This window comes from Symphodus melops (assembly GCF_947650265.1).
Source record: "Symphodus melops genome assembly, chromosome: 8".
NCBI classification, from domain to species: Eukaryota; Metazoa; Chordata; class Actinopteri; order Labriformes; family Labridae; genus Symphodus; species Symphodus melops.
Genome location: NC_136698.1, coordinates 19,288,403 through 19,304,208, shown reverse-complemented (window position 1 = coordinate 19,304,208; position 15,806 = coordinate 19,288,403). Strand labels below are relative to the sequence as shown.

The 15,806-nt window shown below is 40.8% G+C and overlaps 2 protein-coding genes across 2 annotated transcripts; one reads left to right on the top strand and one right to left on the bottom strand.

Moving 5' to 3' along the window:
* Positions 1–359: 359 nt before the first annotated feature.
* Positions 360–9,230, bottom strand: dhcr24 (24-dehydrocholesterol reductase). The gene is made up of 9 exons (XM_079350993.1): positions 8,866–9,230; positions 7,610–7,765; positions 6,571–6,676; positions 6,029–6,147; positions 5,316–5,579; positions 4,416–4,559; positions 2,215–2,412; positions 1,913–2,091; positions 360–1,744 (listed from the first exon to the last, which is right to left on the bottom strand). Exons 1-9 carry the CDS (start codon positions 9,094–9,096, stop codon positions 1,591–1,593), a joined length of 1,551 nt encoding a protein of 516 aa, XP_079207119.1. The 5' UTR covers positions 9,097–9,230; the 3' UTR covers positions 360–1,590.
* A 1,869-nt stretch (positions 9,231–11,099) lies between these two features.
* On the top strand, positions 11,100–13,962 carry LOC306828588 (uncharacterized protein; the record flags this gene model as incomplete). Its single annotated transcript, XM_079351111.1, has 2 exons — positions 11,100–11,416; positions 13,722–13,962. The coding sequence occupies 2 exons, from the start codon at positions 11,100–11,102 to the stop codon at positions 13,960–13,962; spliced, it is 558 nt and encodes a 185-aa protein (XP_079207237.1).
* Positions 13,963–15,806: the final 1,844 nt, after the last annotated feature.

Genomic DNA, 15,806 nt, shown 5'->3' with positions numbered 1-15,806 from the left:
CTATCTATCTATCTATCTATCTATCTATCTATCTATCTCTTTCACAATGTTGTTTATAAAACGGGTGATATAAAACTAGAAGCTACAACACTCTTCCTTTATCTCTAAAGTGTATAAAGACTGCCTAAAAAATGTGATCTGTGACCTAATTGTCAGGTCTGCACAATTATTTTAAATCTCAGTATGTTCAAAAATAGCAAAGAAAATCTGCAAAATCTGTAAAATCAGTGACAACACTTAACATTTTTGTCAACCTTCCTGCAAAGATGCCCTGAAGACAAATCCTCCAGGTGTTTGTAAATGTTACATCATCATGATTTGATCTTCTTTTCACAGAAAATGACGCAGGTGAAGCAAAAGTGATTTCACTATTTTAATATATACTGTACGTACAAAAATGTTGCAAGAATAGTTTTTTTTATAGCAGCCCTACAAATTAGGTTCAGTTTCTGTTTATGGCACTTGGGAAACATCACAGAGTTAACTTGAGTTAGGTCAGTGTTGTAGTTAAGTCGCCAAACATCAAGTCGGAGTCACAAAGAAGATTCTGAGTCGAGTCCCCGTTCCCCGAGTCGAACTACTTAAAAAAAAAAAAATCTGAGCCGAGTTCCAACACAAGCTTCTTTTTTCCACCATGGCCATCTTATGTCACCTTTAACTCTATTATCTGTGAGTCATCATGTTAATATGGTACCTCAGTCTGAGTGGATATGATATTGCAATAACTGAAACTAAATTAAATTGACTTATGCTGAGCAGAGCAAGCTTTCCAGAAGATGACTTTATGTGTTGTATTGTTGCACGACTGTCTTCTTTAACTTTTCATTTTGAAAGATTAAAGAAGCTTTTAACAGAGATAAGTATTTCCATGTGTGCAGTAGGGGTGTTGAAATGAACTGTTTCTATGATGACGCGATGTGGACTATAGTGCACTGATGCAGTGATGAAACATTATCGATTATTGCCTACCGACTTTGTGCTATGTTTGTAGGTTATTTCCACCGTGGCTGAACCCATAAATGTGTATACATAAAAATGTATTTAGCCATGTGAATGTGTATGAATGGATGAGACAATAGTGTGTGAATGGGTAGGCATGACCTGCGCTGTAAAAGCGCTTTAAGTAGTCAAAAGACTAGAAAAAGGCTATTAAAACTCAAGTTCCTTCACTCTAAACTGAATCAATGATCAAAGCCTTATTAAAACAATAACACAGTCTTTATCGATAAAAAGTTGGAGTCCTCCCCTTCATGCTCTGAGTTCAAAATCAGTTAATGCTCAATTTTGAGTCAAAGTCAGAGTCATCAGAGCTCCAATTTAAGTCTAGTCACGAGTCTTAAAAACAGGAGTAGTTACAAAGAGGGTTTGGAATCAAGCAGCTCAACATACATTCATCAATTGAAAGCATCAAAATCCTTAAGCTTCACTTTGATCTCTCTTCAGACAATGTCTGTTTGTCAAAGGAACAGGATCTTTAAACTTGTACTGTTCTAAATTTATTTTCCATTCAGATAAAAATTACTAGTTACATCTTTGTGTAAAACTAAATCCTCACGCTGTCCCAGCTGCAGGCTGATGATTTAATCAGTGTCAGTGTCGGGCAGATTTACAGATTTTGTCGTACACCTCTGGGAATGCGTCCTTACAGCCGAGTTCATCTCTCAGTCTGTGATACAGCCGACCATCAAACATCTCCCAGAACTCTTCTCTGTCCATGTACACGTCTGCATACAACATCTGGAAGCTGCCGCAGGAAAATGTGTCAGTACAATAAATGTCATAATAACTTATATATTACTTCGGACATGCTCTTAGTTAAATATATCAAGCTTTGCTATTGTTTTTCATGTTCATCCCTTGTTCTCTTCCATACATCGTCAATAAAGATGCTTCGTCCCGCACATTCACTTACCCATGCACATCTCTGACAAACTTCTCCAGCTGACGCGTCGATGCTTTCGCTTCAAAGTGTTTGACTTTAGGCTCCCCATAAGCCCCAATGTCAACATACAGCTCTTCCTCCCCACCTTTGGGGTGGACCATCCCTCTGCCGGGGGGGAGCATGAACGGACACAGCCACAGAGGATACACCTGAGACAACAGGATACATTAGATAAGATAATCCTTTATTTATTCGCAAGCGGAGAAATTTATATACATATGAAGAGGCTGCATTTATTCTAAATATGCAGCATTTAGCAGTCAGAGTCTTACATGGATGTCCTGGTGGAAGTGTGTTATTGCAGCCTGCAGATGCTTCATGGGTACCAGCATGTCCTGGACCACGTGGTGCTGCTCATAGAGACGTCGGATGGTTTCTCCCTGAGTGAGCTTCAGCAAAGAGATCTTAGGAGGAACCATCCACCCGAACAGCCAACGAAACACCGGATTGTTCCCAAAGGGGATTATATCCTGGAGGAAGGACGCAAATACACACCCACTGGTTAATACAACATCCAACGTGATCAAAGTTACTTGATAAGAAAGTAAGAAAAATGTGATGATTTTAACTTCTGATTTAAGGTTTGCTGTTTTTTGTTTTTTTAAATGTTTCTCTTTGGATTGTTGATCATATGTCAAAAGGCATTTTTAAATCTCAGTCTGAAATTTGGAATGGACCTTTTTTTAATGTTACAACTGATAACCACGCAGCCAACTTTCTGTTACACACACCAGATGATTTAGGCCTGATTTCACCCACATGGCCTAATTCATGAGCGCTCCTCAGATGTGTGGTGTGTCTCAAATCCAACAGCTACAACTATCCGGTAGCAAATGAGAATAAGTCGACCGGAAAGTGTCACCCACCACATGTTGCATATTTTTACAGCTCACAAAAAGGACAGCGAACATAAACACAACTGTGTCCCGAGCCAAGTGAAATATTAAAATAGAAAACCAGCACTGGGATTATGGCAACAACACAAGTAAAACAACACAAATTTGGTGGATAATTGTCCCGTATATCCCTCTGGCGAGAAGACCAAAGAATTTCTCAAACAGGTAATGCTCCATTACTCCACCAGAGGGTGTCCTCCAGCCTCTGGTGTAGTGATTCTCAACTGGGGATCCGCAGACCCCTAGTGGTCTGTAGTGTAATTGCAAGGGGTCTGTGAAAATCAAAGATCTCTTTAAAAAAAAGATCCTATGACATTTACAGGAGGTCCTCGGGTTACAATACACGCAGCAGGTTTCATCTGGCCCCCGAGACGTTTTGGGATGAAGAGACATTTTTGAAACATATCCCATCTCCTCCATCCCATTATCAAGCCCAGCGCTGTTTAGCAGATGGCTGTTCCGTCATGAGCCCGGATCTGCTGAAGATTTCTGCCTGTTAAAAGGAAGTTTTTTCTTGCCACGCTATGACGGATTAAGCTGGGCTCTTGTAATATAGCCATAAGTCAATCAATCAATCTTTATTTATATAGCGTCAATTCATAACAGGCGTTATCTCAAGACACTTTACAAAAGCAGGTAAAGGACCTTACTGTTTGTCTGTTAACATTAACAAAAGGGCAGGTAACAAGACCATGCTCATTGTTATGTTTACAAAAAGCAGGTAAAGGACCTTACTTATGGCTATGTTACAAGAGCCCAGCTTAATCCGTCATGGCGTGGCAAGAAAAAACTTCCTTTTAACAGGCAGAAATCTTCAGCAGACCCGGGCTCATGACGGAACAGCCATCTGCTAAACTGTGCTGGGTAAGGTCCTTTACCTGCTTTTTGTAAACATAACGATGAGCATGGTCTTGTTACCTGCTCTTTTGTTAATGTTAACAGACAAAGAATAAGGTCCTTTACCTGCTTTTGTAAAGTGTCTCGAGATAACGCCTGTTATGAATTGACGCTATACAAATAAAGATTGATTGATTGATTGAAACATTACATTTCACATTTTTTTGGAAATTAAATATTTTACCAAATATTAAAAAAACGGTATATTCAGCAACATAAAAGGTCATATGATGATACGAAAATTAATTAAACTTGGCCCTTAGAACTATCCTCTCAGTCAGGAGTAACATAAAAAGAGGGTTGATCTTAAATATGCAGGTTGAGAAACACTGCTCCAGCGCTCGTCTTCCTTCTCTGCATTGACTAAACAACAAAACTCTTCAAAAAGAGAGCATGTGCAGTTCCTGCAGACATCTGTCAAACTTATACCATGCATAATTCATCACAACGTTTACTACTGCAGAGGACAGAGGATGCTGGGCTTTCTCACTAATGGCTAATGGTGTGTGTGTCTGTGTGTGAGTACAGGATGTGTGTTTCTGTGTCAGACAAAGAACGTTAAAGTGCTAATAAAAGAGGGGGGTGAGCAGTTGATAAGACGATTACAAGCTAATATGTGGCACAAAAAGCAACCCCTTAATGTGTGTGTGTGTGTGTGTATATGTGTGTGATGAGAGAACCTGAATCTCCCAGAAGATGCTGCGTGTGTGTCTGTGGTAGTACTGTCTCAGAGGAATGTATTCCAATCCTGTGTCGTCACTTTTCAGGAAGCTCTCCACGTGTTTGAAGAACCAGGGTTTAAAGTGCAGGCCGATCCTGTTAATCTGTTATAAACAGGAGAATTAATCACAACATAACTGTTTAGGGAGGAACTTCTATCAAAAAGCAACAAACTGAACAATGCTGTCACAGAAAAGAGTGGCGAACTTTGCAATTATAGCAGGGGGCGCTTAAAAGACGTGGGGATGAGAGCATCATTGAAACAGACTAAAGTAAATGAAATAACTTCCAGGAAAAACAAAAGCTTTAGACTGATTAAAATGCTGACTCTCTGCAGGCAGGGCTTTCGAGAGTCAGGCAGGAAATTAAAAATGATTAACAGTGTTCTAAAATGTATAGTACAAGAGTCAGACAATTTACAAAAGCTTAACTGTGCAGAATTATCACACGTTTGGACCCAGTTAAAGACAGAGAGACCGTTTTTGTACGAGCTTTATAGTCTCAGGTACACCACCTTTGGTTTGTGAAGCGTTTGAAGCCCGGCTGTCGCTATCTCTACTTAATAATGCTAACTGCTTTGCCTCAGCTGTCTGTTTCATTTTTACTGTCATGTTTGTGTTGTTGAAACATGTTGTAGTCATATTAACACACAGACACTGTTACTGAACACCCTTTTTTCTGCACGCTCCACCCAGTCGCCCCCCTCCTCATCTAATCCAAACTGAGTTCTCGAAGGTTGTGAGAGCACGCCCAACACGACATTTCACAATGAAAAGAACATGTTTAAAAGGCACTTCTGGACATTTTCTGGACCTGAAAGTCCGGAAATTGTCTTAAAAAGAGTTACACAAAGACCTCACCTTATCAGGCTCTGCGTGGTCCGTCATTTTCCCCGTCATGATGACAGCTGAGTCTAGACTGTACTGCAGACCTTCTACAAACATGTTCTGCTTGTTTGCTGATTCTTCAGCGAAACGTTTGCATATGTTCTCCAGTCCTCGTACCGGCTCATATCGCAGCTTCACCCAGGACTTAGCAGGAACTATTTTAATCTCAGCTGCAACCAGGAAGCCCAGAGTCCCACAAGACCACGGGACGGCGTGGAACAGGTCAGAGTTCTCCTCCTGCACGACAGAAACATGCGTCACTGTTTGAGAGGGAACTAACAGGTCTGTGGAAAACAGGTGAGATTCGTCGTCTCACTGCCCGGGGTTTATATTGTTGGTCTCACACATTGACTTTTATCAATAAATCTTTGGAAAATCTCCCAGAATCAATCGCTGCTGAACAAACACTTACACTTTTGAGCCTGAATCACACGTTCAACTTTTATTTTTTTTCCCCTCTATGCCTTAAACTTCTATTTCATGTTATTCTTTTTAAATAAGATTTATTGTAAAAGAGAAAAATAATTCCTTCTAACTTATTGGGCATCTACCTGTTGAAGGGAAGTATGTCTGAAGTATTGTTTGTTTATAGTGTTCAGTCTCTAACAGAAATATTACAAAGGGTGTGCCCTGAGCTAGGGCTTTATGATTAAAAGTTGATTGGTTGATAAAACACACATACGGACCTCAGTGCAGCGCACTAAGCTGCCATCAGCCAGAACCAGCTCGTACGCAACACAGATGTGCTGAAATAGCCCATAAATATGAGAGGACGACTCAATGCCTGTTCCCATCACCAAACCACCTGAGAAAAGGCAGAAGAGAATATTTGATATCAATCATTTCTTAATAACAGATTTATAGGTGATTTGATATCTCAGCAGGTAAACAGAGCAGAAAGCAGCCTCTGTCTGCTGTGTGTTTGCCTGCATGGACATCAGGATAAATGAATGTACCACAACCTGATGGGAAAACATTAGATTGTTGATGTGCAGTTTATGGCATCAGGAAATCCATTATGAAACCTGATCATGGGGAGCTTCCAGCTCTACAGCCATTTCCTCTCAGTTTCATCTCCTGAGCGACAACATGAGTCGCCTATTAGATTACAGTGAGTGATGCTCTGAGCAGGAAACAGGGCCCGATTGAGGACGGACATCTCTGCACTCTGAGTGTGAGGGACAAACACACCCCAAGGAAATATCCCACAGTAACACAGAAAACATACCCACTGTGAGGTCATCGAGCTCGGGCAGCACCGGCAGCGTCCAGCCAATCGAGTTCAGGAGAGCGGTCACCTGACCCATGTTGGCCAGCGGCTCCACTCTCACCACCTGAGAAAAGAACAACAACAAAAAACACACAATCACTGTCAGTCAACCATCAGAGGCCTGCACTACCAACATACTCAGTTATAAAGCCTCATTTAAACTTCAACGTTGAATGGACATTGTGGTGGTGTGCCCGAGTAGCTCAGCAATACTCAAGTGCAAGTTGTCAGTAGAATTTCTAAGCTAGTTAAATTGCCAGTTTCTGGTTCCACCACGTTCTTTGCTTGTTAGTGTACAGAAAACCATGGCGACTGAAGCCGAGCGTATTATGTGAGGGTTGAAGCTGAGAATATTGAAGAGCAGTTGATTAAATTGCAGATTAAACTTTGGAGATTGAAGGATGGGGTCATTTTTATCGTTTGTTAGGCCACATGGAGACATGAGAAAGGAACTTCTGTTATTTGCAGATGTCTGCAAATAAATTTGACAAATTCGTTCATTGTCTGCAGCCATTAATCTCACACCAGAGTACACATTCCATGCCTGTGGACATAACTCAGAGACTGGCAGTTGAATGCTATCAAAGCATTACAGGGCTTGCAGTCTGAGTCAACTTGTAGTTATGTTTTTGAGGAGCTGCCCATCGGGCTTTGTACTTCGGCTCAATCATTCAACAGTTCCATGACTGTGCAGTGTTTACTCACAGTGACACCTGATTCATACTTTATGTATCAACTACACAACTTAACAGTCTTGTCTTAGACAGCCCAGGTTGGAAAATATATATTAGGGTTAGGTTATAAAACTTGCTCTTTTAAATATCTGACATGAGAAGGCGCCCTGATCACACATAACCATGAGGCAGGTGGAAGCACAGACTTCCAAAAAAGCCATAAACCTAGTGTGTGTGTGTGTGTGTGTGTGTGTGTGTGTGTGTGTGTGTGTGTGTGTGTGTGTGTGTGTGTGTGTGTGTGTGTGTGTGCGCATTCCTCCCACCTGCTTCTCTGTGTCCACTTCCAGGATGTCCATCATGTTGATCATGATGTTTTTGTTTGTTTTCTTGTATTTTCCGACTCGGAGGGACACGGTGAGCCAGCCAGGGCGACCTGTACACATGTGGGTCTTACCGCCTTCCTTCCTCCACTCTCGCACCTGAAACGAGTCAGAATGTATTAAATTATCATTATTACAACATAGTGTGAACACAGAAAATCTGACCAATCACCTGTTCCACTCTCTGAATCTTTAAAGTATATAATACAGAGGAAAGGAATTGAGGTCAAATGCATTACAGCGAACATGAACTCTTGGGCCAGGCTTATAACTAATATAACTAATAACTAATCAACTGATTTCATTCTTTGTTTTGCTTTCAGATTTTGATAACAACACTGTTCACGCAATGAAATCAACAACTCTAAACACTGTGGTATACATGCCAGGCCAGTAGTTGGTGGTGTGACTATGAAATGAAACAATATGCACACATACACTTCCTTCCACAGAGTGATAGGTCCCACTGTAACACAGAAAACACTCTCTATTTTGGATGATGAATGATGATTGGTTCTGAGATTGATGGAAGGGTGATATTCAATATTTTATAAATCAGGCCTGAAAGAAATGAGAAATCATGCATTGTGCCATCACACTTCAGTATTGTGAGAACAATATGGTGATGAATTGGATTTAACAGAACATGTTATAAATGCTCTAAATCTTTTTTTTTTTTTTTTTTTTTACGTCTACCTGGTCTTCTGTTTTACATAACACGTTTGACAATGAGTCCCTCCTGAATAAATCCCAAAAATTAGAATTACTCTAGTAAAGTAGCTGACAGCTCACTTCATTTCATTTCTGACTGCTATTTAGACTCTTTCCATGTGTTCATTGTGAATGCTTATTGTTTCAACTGTGAATTAGCAAAACTGTGTAGCCCTCCGTGTATATCAGTTTGGGCTAAATTCTGTCATTTACAGAAGACAGTTAACACAAATTCCAGCAATCGTCCTGCAGTCCCAACAGAATGGTTCCTACGATGTGTGCTCTCTGAATGTGAAGTCCTAAGGATGCACTGCAGCCGGTGAGCAGATAGGAAACCGTTATGTAATAATAAAGTCTTGCATCACAGTGTAGTTTGAACGCCATTTATTTAATCAGAGAAAGACGCTGATCTTTACTATTCATAAAGGTGATTTGAATGAATGACACGCACACTCATCAATAAGACGTGCACTCGGACGGCAGCTCACCTGTCGCTGGATGTCGCGCACCCGCTGGTCGTGCAGTCTTGGCGCAGAGCACATCTTAAAGATGATCCACGCGCGGACATAATAATAAACGTCAAAAATAACTGAAAGAGGCAGCAAGAATAGACACACGAAGATCCACCTCTGATGCACGATCACGTAATCCACACCTTTGACTCTTATCCACAGCAAGAAAAGCACGACCGCTCCGAACAGGTACACCAGCGGGTCCATGTTTCTGCACACACCAGGTCCGACTCTGTAGGAGGTTTTAAGTCTTACCCAGAGTTGACCGCAGGAAGCTCATGTGGCTGAGCGATCGATTTTTCTGACTCCTGATCACCCCTTATCGCCCTCTCATGAGAGAGGTGGGCGGCCCCGCCCTTACTCCGCGCTGATTGGCTAAAAGCGAAAACAGGCGGGGTTTGGTCCTAAAACTGCTCTTTCATTGGTCGTGACAATGACTGTAGGTAATATCAAGGCTTTAGTCTCTCTAAGTTGAAACCAATCATGAAGCAGAGAGGCTGTCACACCATGCAATCCGTCCTCATGGGTCAGTTACAGACTGATCCAAGATCAGATACTGACACCTGAAACCAGACTGAGACCAGAGTGAGGAGGGTTTTACTCGATCTAACTCAGACTCTCAAACTGAATATGAAGACTGATTCCTTGCTAAAGATGCCTTCAAATGTGTCATTTAAAAAAGTTTGTTTTATTTTATTGGACAAATCCGGCTTTAACCTGCACACTCAATGTATTTTACTGCTGAATATATATGGTATATATATATGCCTAATGTTTTAGCTCATGTATTATTATACCATAGGCCTACAATTACTTTGCAGCACTATGAAAGCCCAAAATGGACATGACTCCCGCATTTTATCCAATCTTATTCCGACTAATTCTGTGTATGGATATCTCGATTTAAGCTTAACTCTTAAACTGACAACTGTTTCAATTTTAAAATCCAAACTCACTGCATTTAAAAACTGGGAGACCAGACATAAGAACAGTTTCAACCGATGTTTTACTTTATTATCCTCTAAACCAGTCGGGCTTCATTTCGAGTTAGGACAATGGATAGAGTCGTGAATGGGGAATGACATGTAGCCGCACCAACCACAAGGCCACGGGTGCCCCTAATGGATAAGGATAAGGATAACCTTTATGCAGGCCTCTATTTAGCAACAACCTCCAGGGACATCGAACCCCTGCTGCACTATAGATGAGTTGGTCAGACGGTTGTGGGGGACAGAAGACGAGATTTGTCCCCGGGAGGCAATTTAATTTTTCATTTTTTTCCAATTCATAAAGAATGTGCTGGGATAGGTACTGTCAGGGTTCTCACTACCTGATTAGTAGTACTACTACAAGTTTCAAATGATTTCAAATTAAGCCTTTAGACGACACTTGTTGGCCGCCTCATTTGAACCGAATAAGGTTTTTGTTTTACAGCTTTTGATTTTGTTAAAAGATGAGGGCCGGTGTTCACCGGAGTGAAGTTAGTTTGATATTTGACATTCGCCTGTTTTTTTCACTCCAGGCGAATGTTTAATATCAAACTAACTTCACCCCGGTCTGTGAACCGATGTGCATTTATGTTTGTAGAAACTGATCTCATACAAACACACACACACACACACACACACACACACACACGCACGCACACACACACACACACACACACACACACACACACACACACACACACACACACACACACACACACACACACACACACACACACACACACACTGGTCTAAAGTGGTCCCCTTCAGACACATTAGACAGGGAGGGTGGGGCGCCAGTAAAGATTTCTTAATGGGCTCTGCTTTCCTCCGTCCATCTGCCCTGATGATAAACACAGCTGAGCCTGATACGCATCGCAGTTTCAAACGGTTTATTTTCCGTTTTTCACTAAATTGAATTTTAAGATTTTTCTTAACATCTTTTACAACATCTGGAGAGCCAAGACGGAGGAGAGACACCTGGAGTTTATTATCAGCGACTTTTGAATAGTTTGGTGGAAATGGTGGGAACTAACTGATGAGATTCTTCATCCTGGAGATAAAGGTAAAGAACATTAGGAATCCAAGCTAAGAGAAACTCTGTTTTATGGAGTTTTTGGATGTGTGTTCCGCGTCAGAGCGCATGGGTAGTGCGCACTCAGGGACCGTTTGAGTGACACCACCCAGCCGGTTAAGTACCCTCCGCCCCAGTCCCGGAGGAGGATGCCTTCCCTGCATCACGGAGCCATCTTCGTTGGAGCCTTCCTCATTGTCACAGGGGGCTCCACAGCCTTCTTGGCCTCGTACCAGAGCCGCTTGCAAGCGTTCTCCCTCTGCTGCGTAGTGCTGGGGGTGGTCATGCTCATCCTGGGGCTCTTCTGGGCCATGAACAGCAAGAGTGCCGCGAGCTACAACCACCGGGACTTCGATCCGGACTGTCCGCACTATCCGTACAACGATTACCCAAACTTCGGGAGCCACGCGCTCTTCACGCCCCCGGGGGGCCGCTTCCCGGAGTCCCAGTCTGTGTTTCTACCTAGGTGGGTGAGGGAAGAATCCCACTTTTTTGTTTCTGTCATTGTACAGATTAAGCTAACAATAAAGATGTATTCTAATATAGATCTATCTTATCGCCATACTGACAATAAAAACAACGGATTTGTTCCCCAGAAGATTTCATTTGGGTTAAATTCACACTGTGCCTTGGTGGTTTATACATTCTTCAGGCCTTATCTCTGTAGTGACATCATCAGTCATCCATTATTTGAAGAGATGCATAGATTGAAAAAAAACTAGACCGATACAGATGTTCAACACAATCAGTTGACAGAGGCTTCTGAAAAAATAGTTTTATGAAAAGTTTTTCTTTATTTTAGTTTGTTATTCTTAAATCCCCCCTTTGTGCCACAGACAAAAATGACTACTATTGAGACATCAGGGATCATTGTTAAAGTCACTCATGTGAGCTCAAATGTAATGAAATTCACATAGCCTGACAACTATTAATTTAACCTTTAATCAAACCAAAAAACTATTTGAGGGAAAAAATAAATTCAGGTCATTCAGCCTTTGTGTGTTACTCATGCAAGATAAATACATATAAATGTGTTTCCAAACACAAGCAGCACCTTTTTAAAAATGTCTTTGATTTCATATCTTATTTATTTTTAGATCAGCCAGTTGTGTAATGTCGCTCTCTGCTGGCCGAGTTCAGAACTGTAAGAAACGGCCCTTAATTTATCATCTATTAGCTCTGCCAAAGGAACAGAATGTGTTTTTTTTAATGATATATAGGTCTACTACTCCACAACTGAAGTTCTCATTCATTCCCCAAACAGCTTGAAAAACATTTCAGTGATATATGAATATCTTAATTATGAAAAACCTCTTGGCCAAGGCCACCCCAAACAACTCCTGTGTCTTGTCTCAGTGATTATAGACCTGTTGCCTCAAACCCAGCAGTCATAAAACGTTTTGTGAGGACCTGATGAAGGCATATATAAACAACAACATCCTAGATAATCTTGACCCTATACAGTTAGCTTCTAGATCAAACAGACGGGTGTAGTATCATTATCTATTCATACTGTGCTGAAACATCTGGAATCTAAAAATGCTTATGCTGTCTGAATTGTGTTGGTGTTGATTATAGGCCTGCTTTTAATACCAAGGTACCTGTGCAACCAGTGTTAAAGCGGAATTACCTAGGCCTTTACAATCACATCTGCAAGTGGATTTAGGACTTAGGACAGGCAGACCTCAGACTAACTAATCATTCCCTTTTGTCCTTAACACTGGAGCTCCTCATGCTTGTTATCATAGTTCCTTACTATACAGGCGGTTCACATATGATTATGTTGCCAAAAAACCCCCCAACATTATTGGGTGTTTCGCAGATGACTAATAAATGCACTGCTGCATTCTTTTGGATGTTGGTGTTTAATACTTTCATAAGCAACTTTTTCTTGCACCCATGAATGCTCTTATCTCTTGTGTTGAAGAGGAGTCAATAGAAGACAAGTGGCAACCTCCGATGTTGCAAAAATGAAACTAGTGCAAATTCATACAGTTCACCGAGAGTCCACTTGAGGCTGGCTCAATGAGCCCCGGAAGCCATATGCATATCCATTTAAAAATGCAGTTTTTTACAAAATAAATAGACGTTTTACAGACTGGTACGAAAAACAATATTGGTCTTATGTGTTATTGTCTTCATGGGCACAAACACAACCTTTTTGATTTTATGAATGATACTTGTTAAGCATTATTAGGCGAGAGGTTGACCTGATTGACAGGTGGGCATGTTGTAACAGTTTATCAAGAGGATTAAAAACCAGCCTCAGCTCCAGCTCTCAGACTATCATTAGATTGACTGAAAGTAAAGCTGAAACAGGATTTCCAGCAGGCTCAATCAGGCTTCATCCACTGAAATGTACAATCTATGATAAAAACTCAGAGCGCTCATTATAGCGCTCAAGACCGGAAAAACACCACTAATCAGTAACTTTAGACACGTAAAACTTTTAAATCTACATTCATATTGCAGATAGCACATTTTACTCAATAACTGGAGACTATTAATCTTGCTCTTTTAAAGTTGTACATATAGGTTTTCATGTAGGTTTTCAGTCAGTGAAATTCTGTCATTATCCTTGGGCAGTGAGGTGGGCAGCTGCCACTGTCTTTAACTATCAGTATTTTTGTTTATTCAAAGAACACAATTTATCTGGTATACTTGCATCTAACCTGTCCAACAACCAGCACCTTAAAGCTTTACTGAGGAAATCATTCAGTGTTTCTCATAGCTTATTGCTTTTCTGATCAAGCTGCCTCTGTTTTCTCCAGAACGATGGAGCACCACCGACCCGGCGCTCGAGGAGAGGAGTTTGACTACCCTCCCATGGAGCCTGGAGGTTTCAGTCCTCCCCCTCCTCACCCTCCTCCTTGGTTTGAGCCCCCTCCTCCCTACGAGGTGGCCATTAAGACCACATGCAGCTCCACACACCTGCGGCGTGCATACTCAGACACACACCTGGCAACAGAGCCTCTGTTTGCACAGTCCAGAGAGATCAGCTTTGAAGTGTGATGCTGTGGACACACACTCCTGCCTCTAACATCAACAGACTTTGTCAAACACTTGAGGCATGCTTCTCAAGGATGTTGAAATGTTGTAGCATGTTTTTCTCAAAGTGTTCTGTGATTACAAAGAATATTTGAATATATATGTTAAAGTCGGATAGCACCAAATCCAGCCTTATTGAACAAACCAGGACTTTGTGTGTCTAAAGAGTGCAGCAAAGTGTGAGTGTGAAAAACTGTTTGAAAGATTTACACCACTGCCATTTCTGTTCAGAACAACACACGATGGTTAGCTTAGCCTAGCATAAAGAGTAAACAGAGGGAAACAACTGGCAATCTTTTAAAGAGCTCTGTTTGGCATGTTATTTGATGGTTGTTTTTCAGTGTATATTTAAAGTTGCAGATGGAGGCTGATTTTTTTTTTTGCAAGTAGAACTGACTTCCTGCTGCTATACTAAGCTAATCTAATGCAGGACAAATCAGGCAAACATTTTCCTCTGAAAGAGATACATTTAAAATAAAAAGATGCAATGTTTATAGACTGTGGACAAAGCCACCATGACATCACCCATCGGTTTATTAACGACTGTTTTGAAGCCTTTCGCTCAACATTTTGGCTGCCATTATCTTGTTTCCATTTTTGGAGCAAGATGTGATCATATTTGGACAAGAGCTAGAGGTTAAATGATAATTCTTTAGAGTAATACAGTTAATTAGTCTATTCTAGAGGATATTCTTTTAGCTGATTAACCATTTATGGTTCTCACAGACACAGATGCTAATCAGTGCTTACCTTTGAATAAAATAACGTTATCATGTGACTGTTTGTAAAAAGTGGTACCAGACTTGTAGGACTGTCTGTAAGTACTATAAAGCACAGCAAGACATGTTATTTGTATACTTAAATGGAAAAACCTCAAAATTGCTCCAACAGCACAAAGAGGTTCAGTTCAGTGACTGAATCGTCTGAGGTGACACGAGACAGCTAGCAGTTCCCACCTGTCACTCAAATCATGCCCCTAATTCGACGTCACGCTTCAGTATAATATGTAAAAACAGAGGTGTCGGAGAGCTATATAAAAATTCAGCCTGTGCAGTTGACATGAAGAGAGAAATAAGCTATAGAGACCAAAAACAGTTGTTTTACCCGGCTGTAAACATGTTTATTTCCGAGGTAAAGTTGGGCATTCAGCCTCTTGTGGACACTTGAGGAACTGCAGTTTATGTTGTTGTATACAGTATTTTTGAAATGGCTTTATCAGCTCTAGAGTTTGCTGCTTGTATTATCCAAAGAAGAACAGAAAATAAATTAAAATACTGAACATAAAGATCAAACATTATGGTTGACGTGAATTTTTGGTCTTACTCATATGGCATTGAGAAAATGCAATGGATTTTTAAAAGTGTTGAACAAAAACGTTCCACACTGCTGTACAGTATAGAGATGTTTTTAGGGAGGGATATGCAAACTATAGATTACTGTAGGTTCCCTATAGTCTGGTGACGAGTCCTGTCCCATCTAGTATGGCAACATTCATCACCTCACTGAACATTGTGGGTTTAGATGAGTCAATCAGTGTTAGTGCCAAGAGCAGCTGAATAAAATAGGCAAATACTGAATCCACATAAACGTAAGAAAAGGGAAGCCAAAAGTATAGTCATTAATCATTTCTGTATGTTCCAAATGTTAACATAAAACAATTTGCCTGTCAGTGGCTCATTTTCATGCAGTAGCCTTGGTGTCTTCTTACAATCATACACATTTGTTTTAAGTCTAAATATAAATCAGGCCTGGCCTCTAAAAATACCTTTTATAGGCTGAATTTAAAGGTCACATATCATGCAAAAAAA

Coding starts and splice junctions, on each gene's coding strand:
- dhcr24 (XM_079350993.1), bottom strand. CDS start 9,096: ATGGACCCGCTGGTGTACCTGTTCGGAGCGGTCGTGCTTTTCTTGCTG. Junction 4,560..5,315: donor ACCACGCAGAGCCTGATAAG/GTGAGGTCTTTG, acceptor TGTTTATAACAG/ATTAACAGGATCGGCCTGCA. Junction 2,413..4,415: donor GCATCTTCTGGGAGATTCAG/GTTCTCTCATCA, acceptor TCCTTCCTCCAG/GATATAATCCCCTTTGGGAA.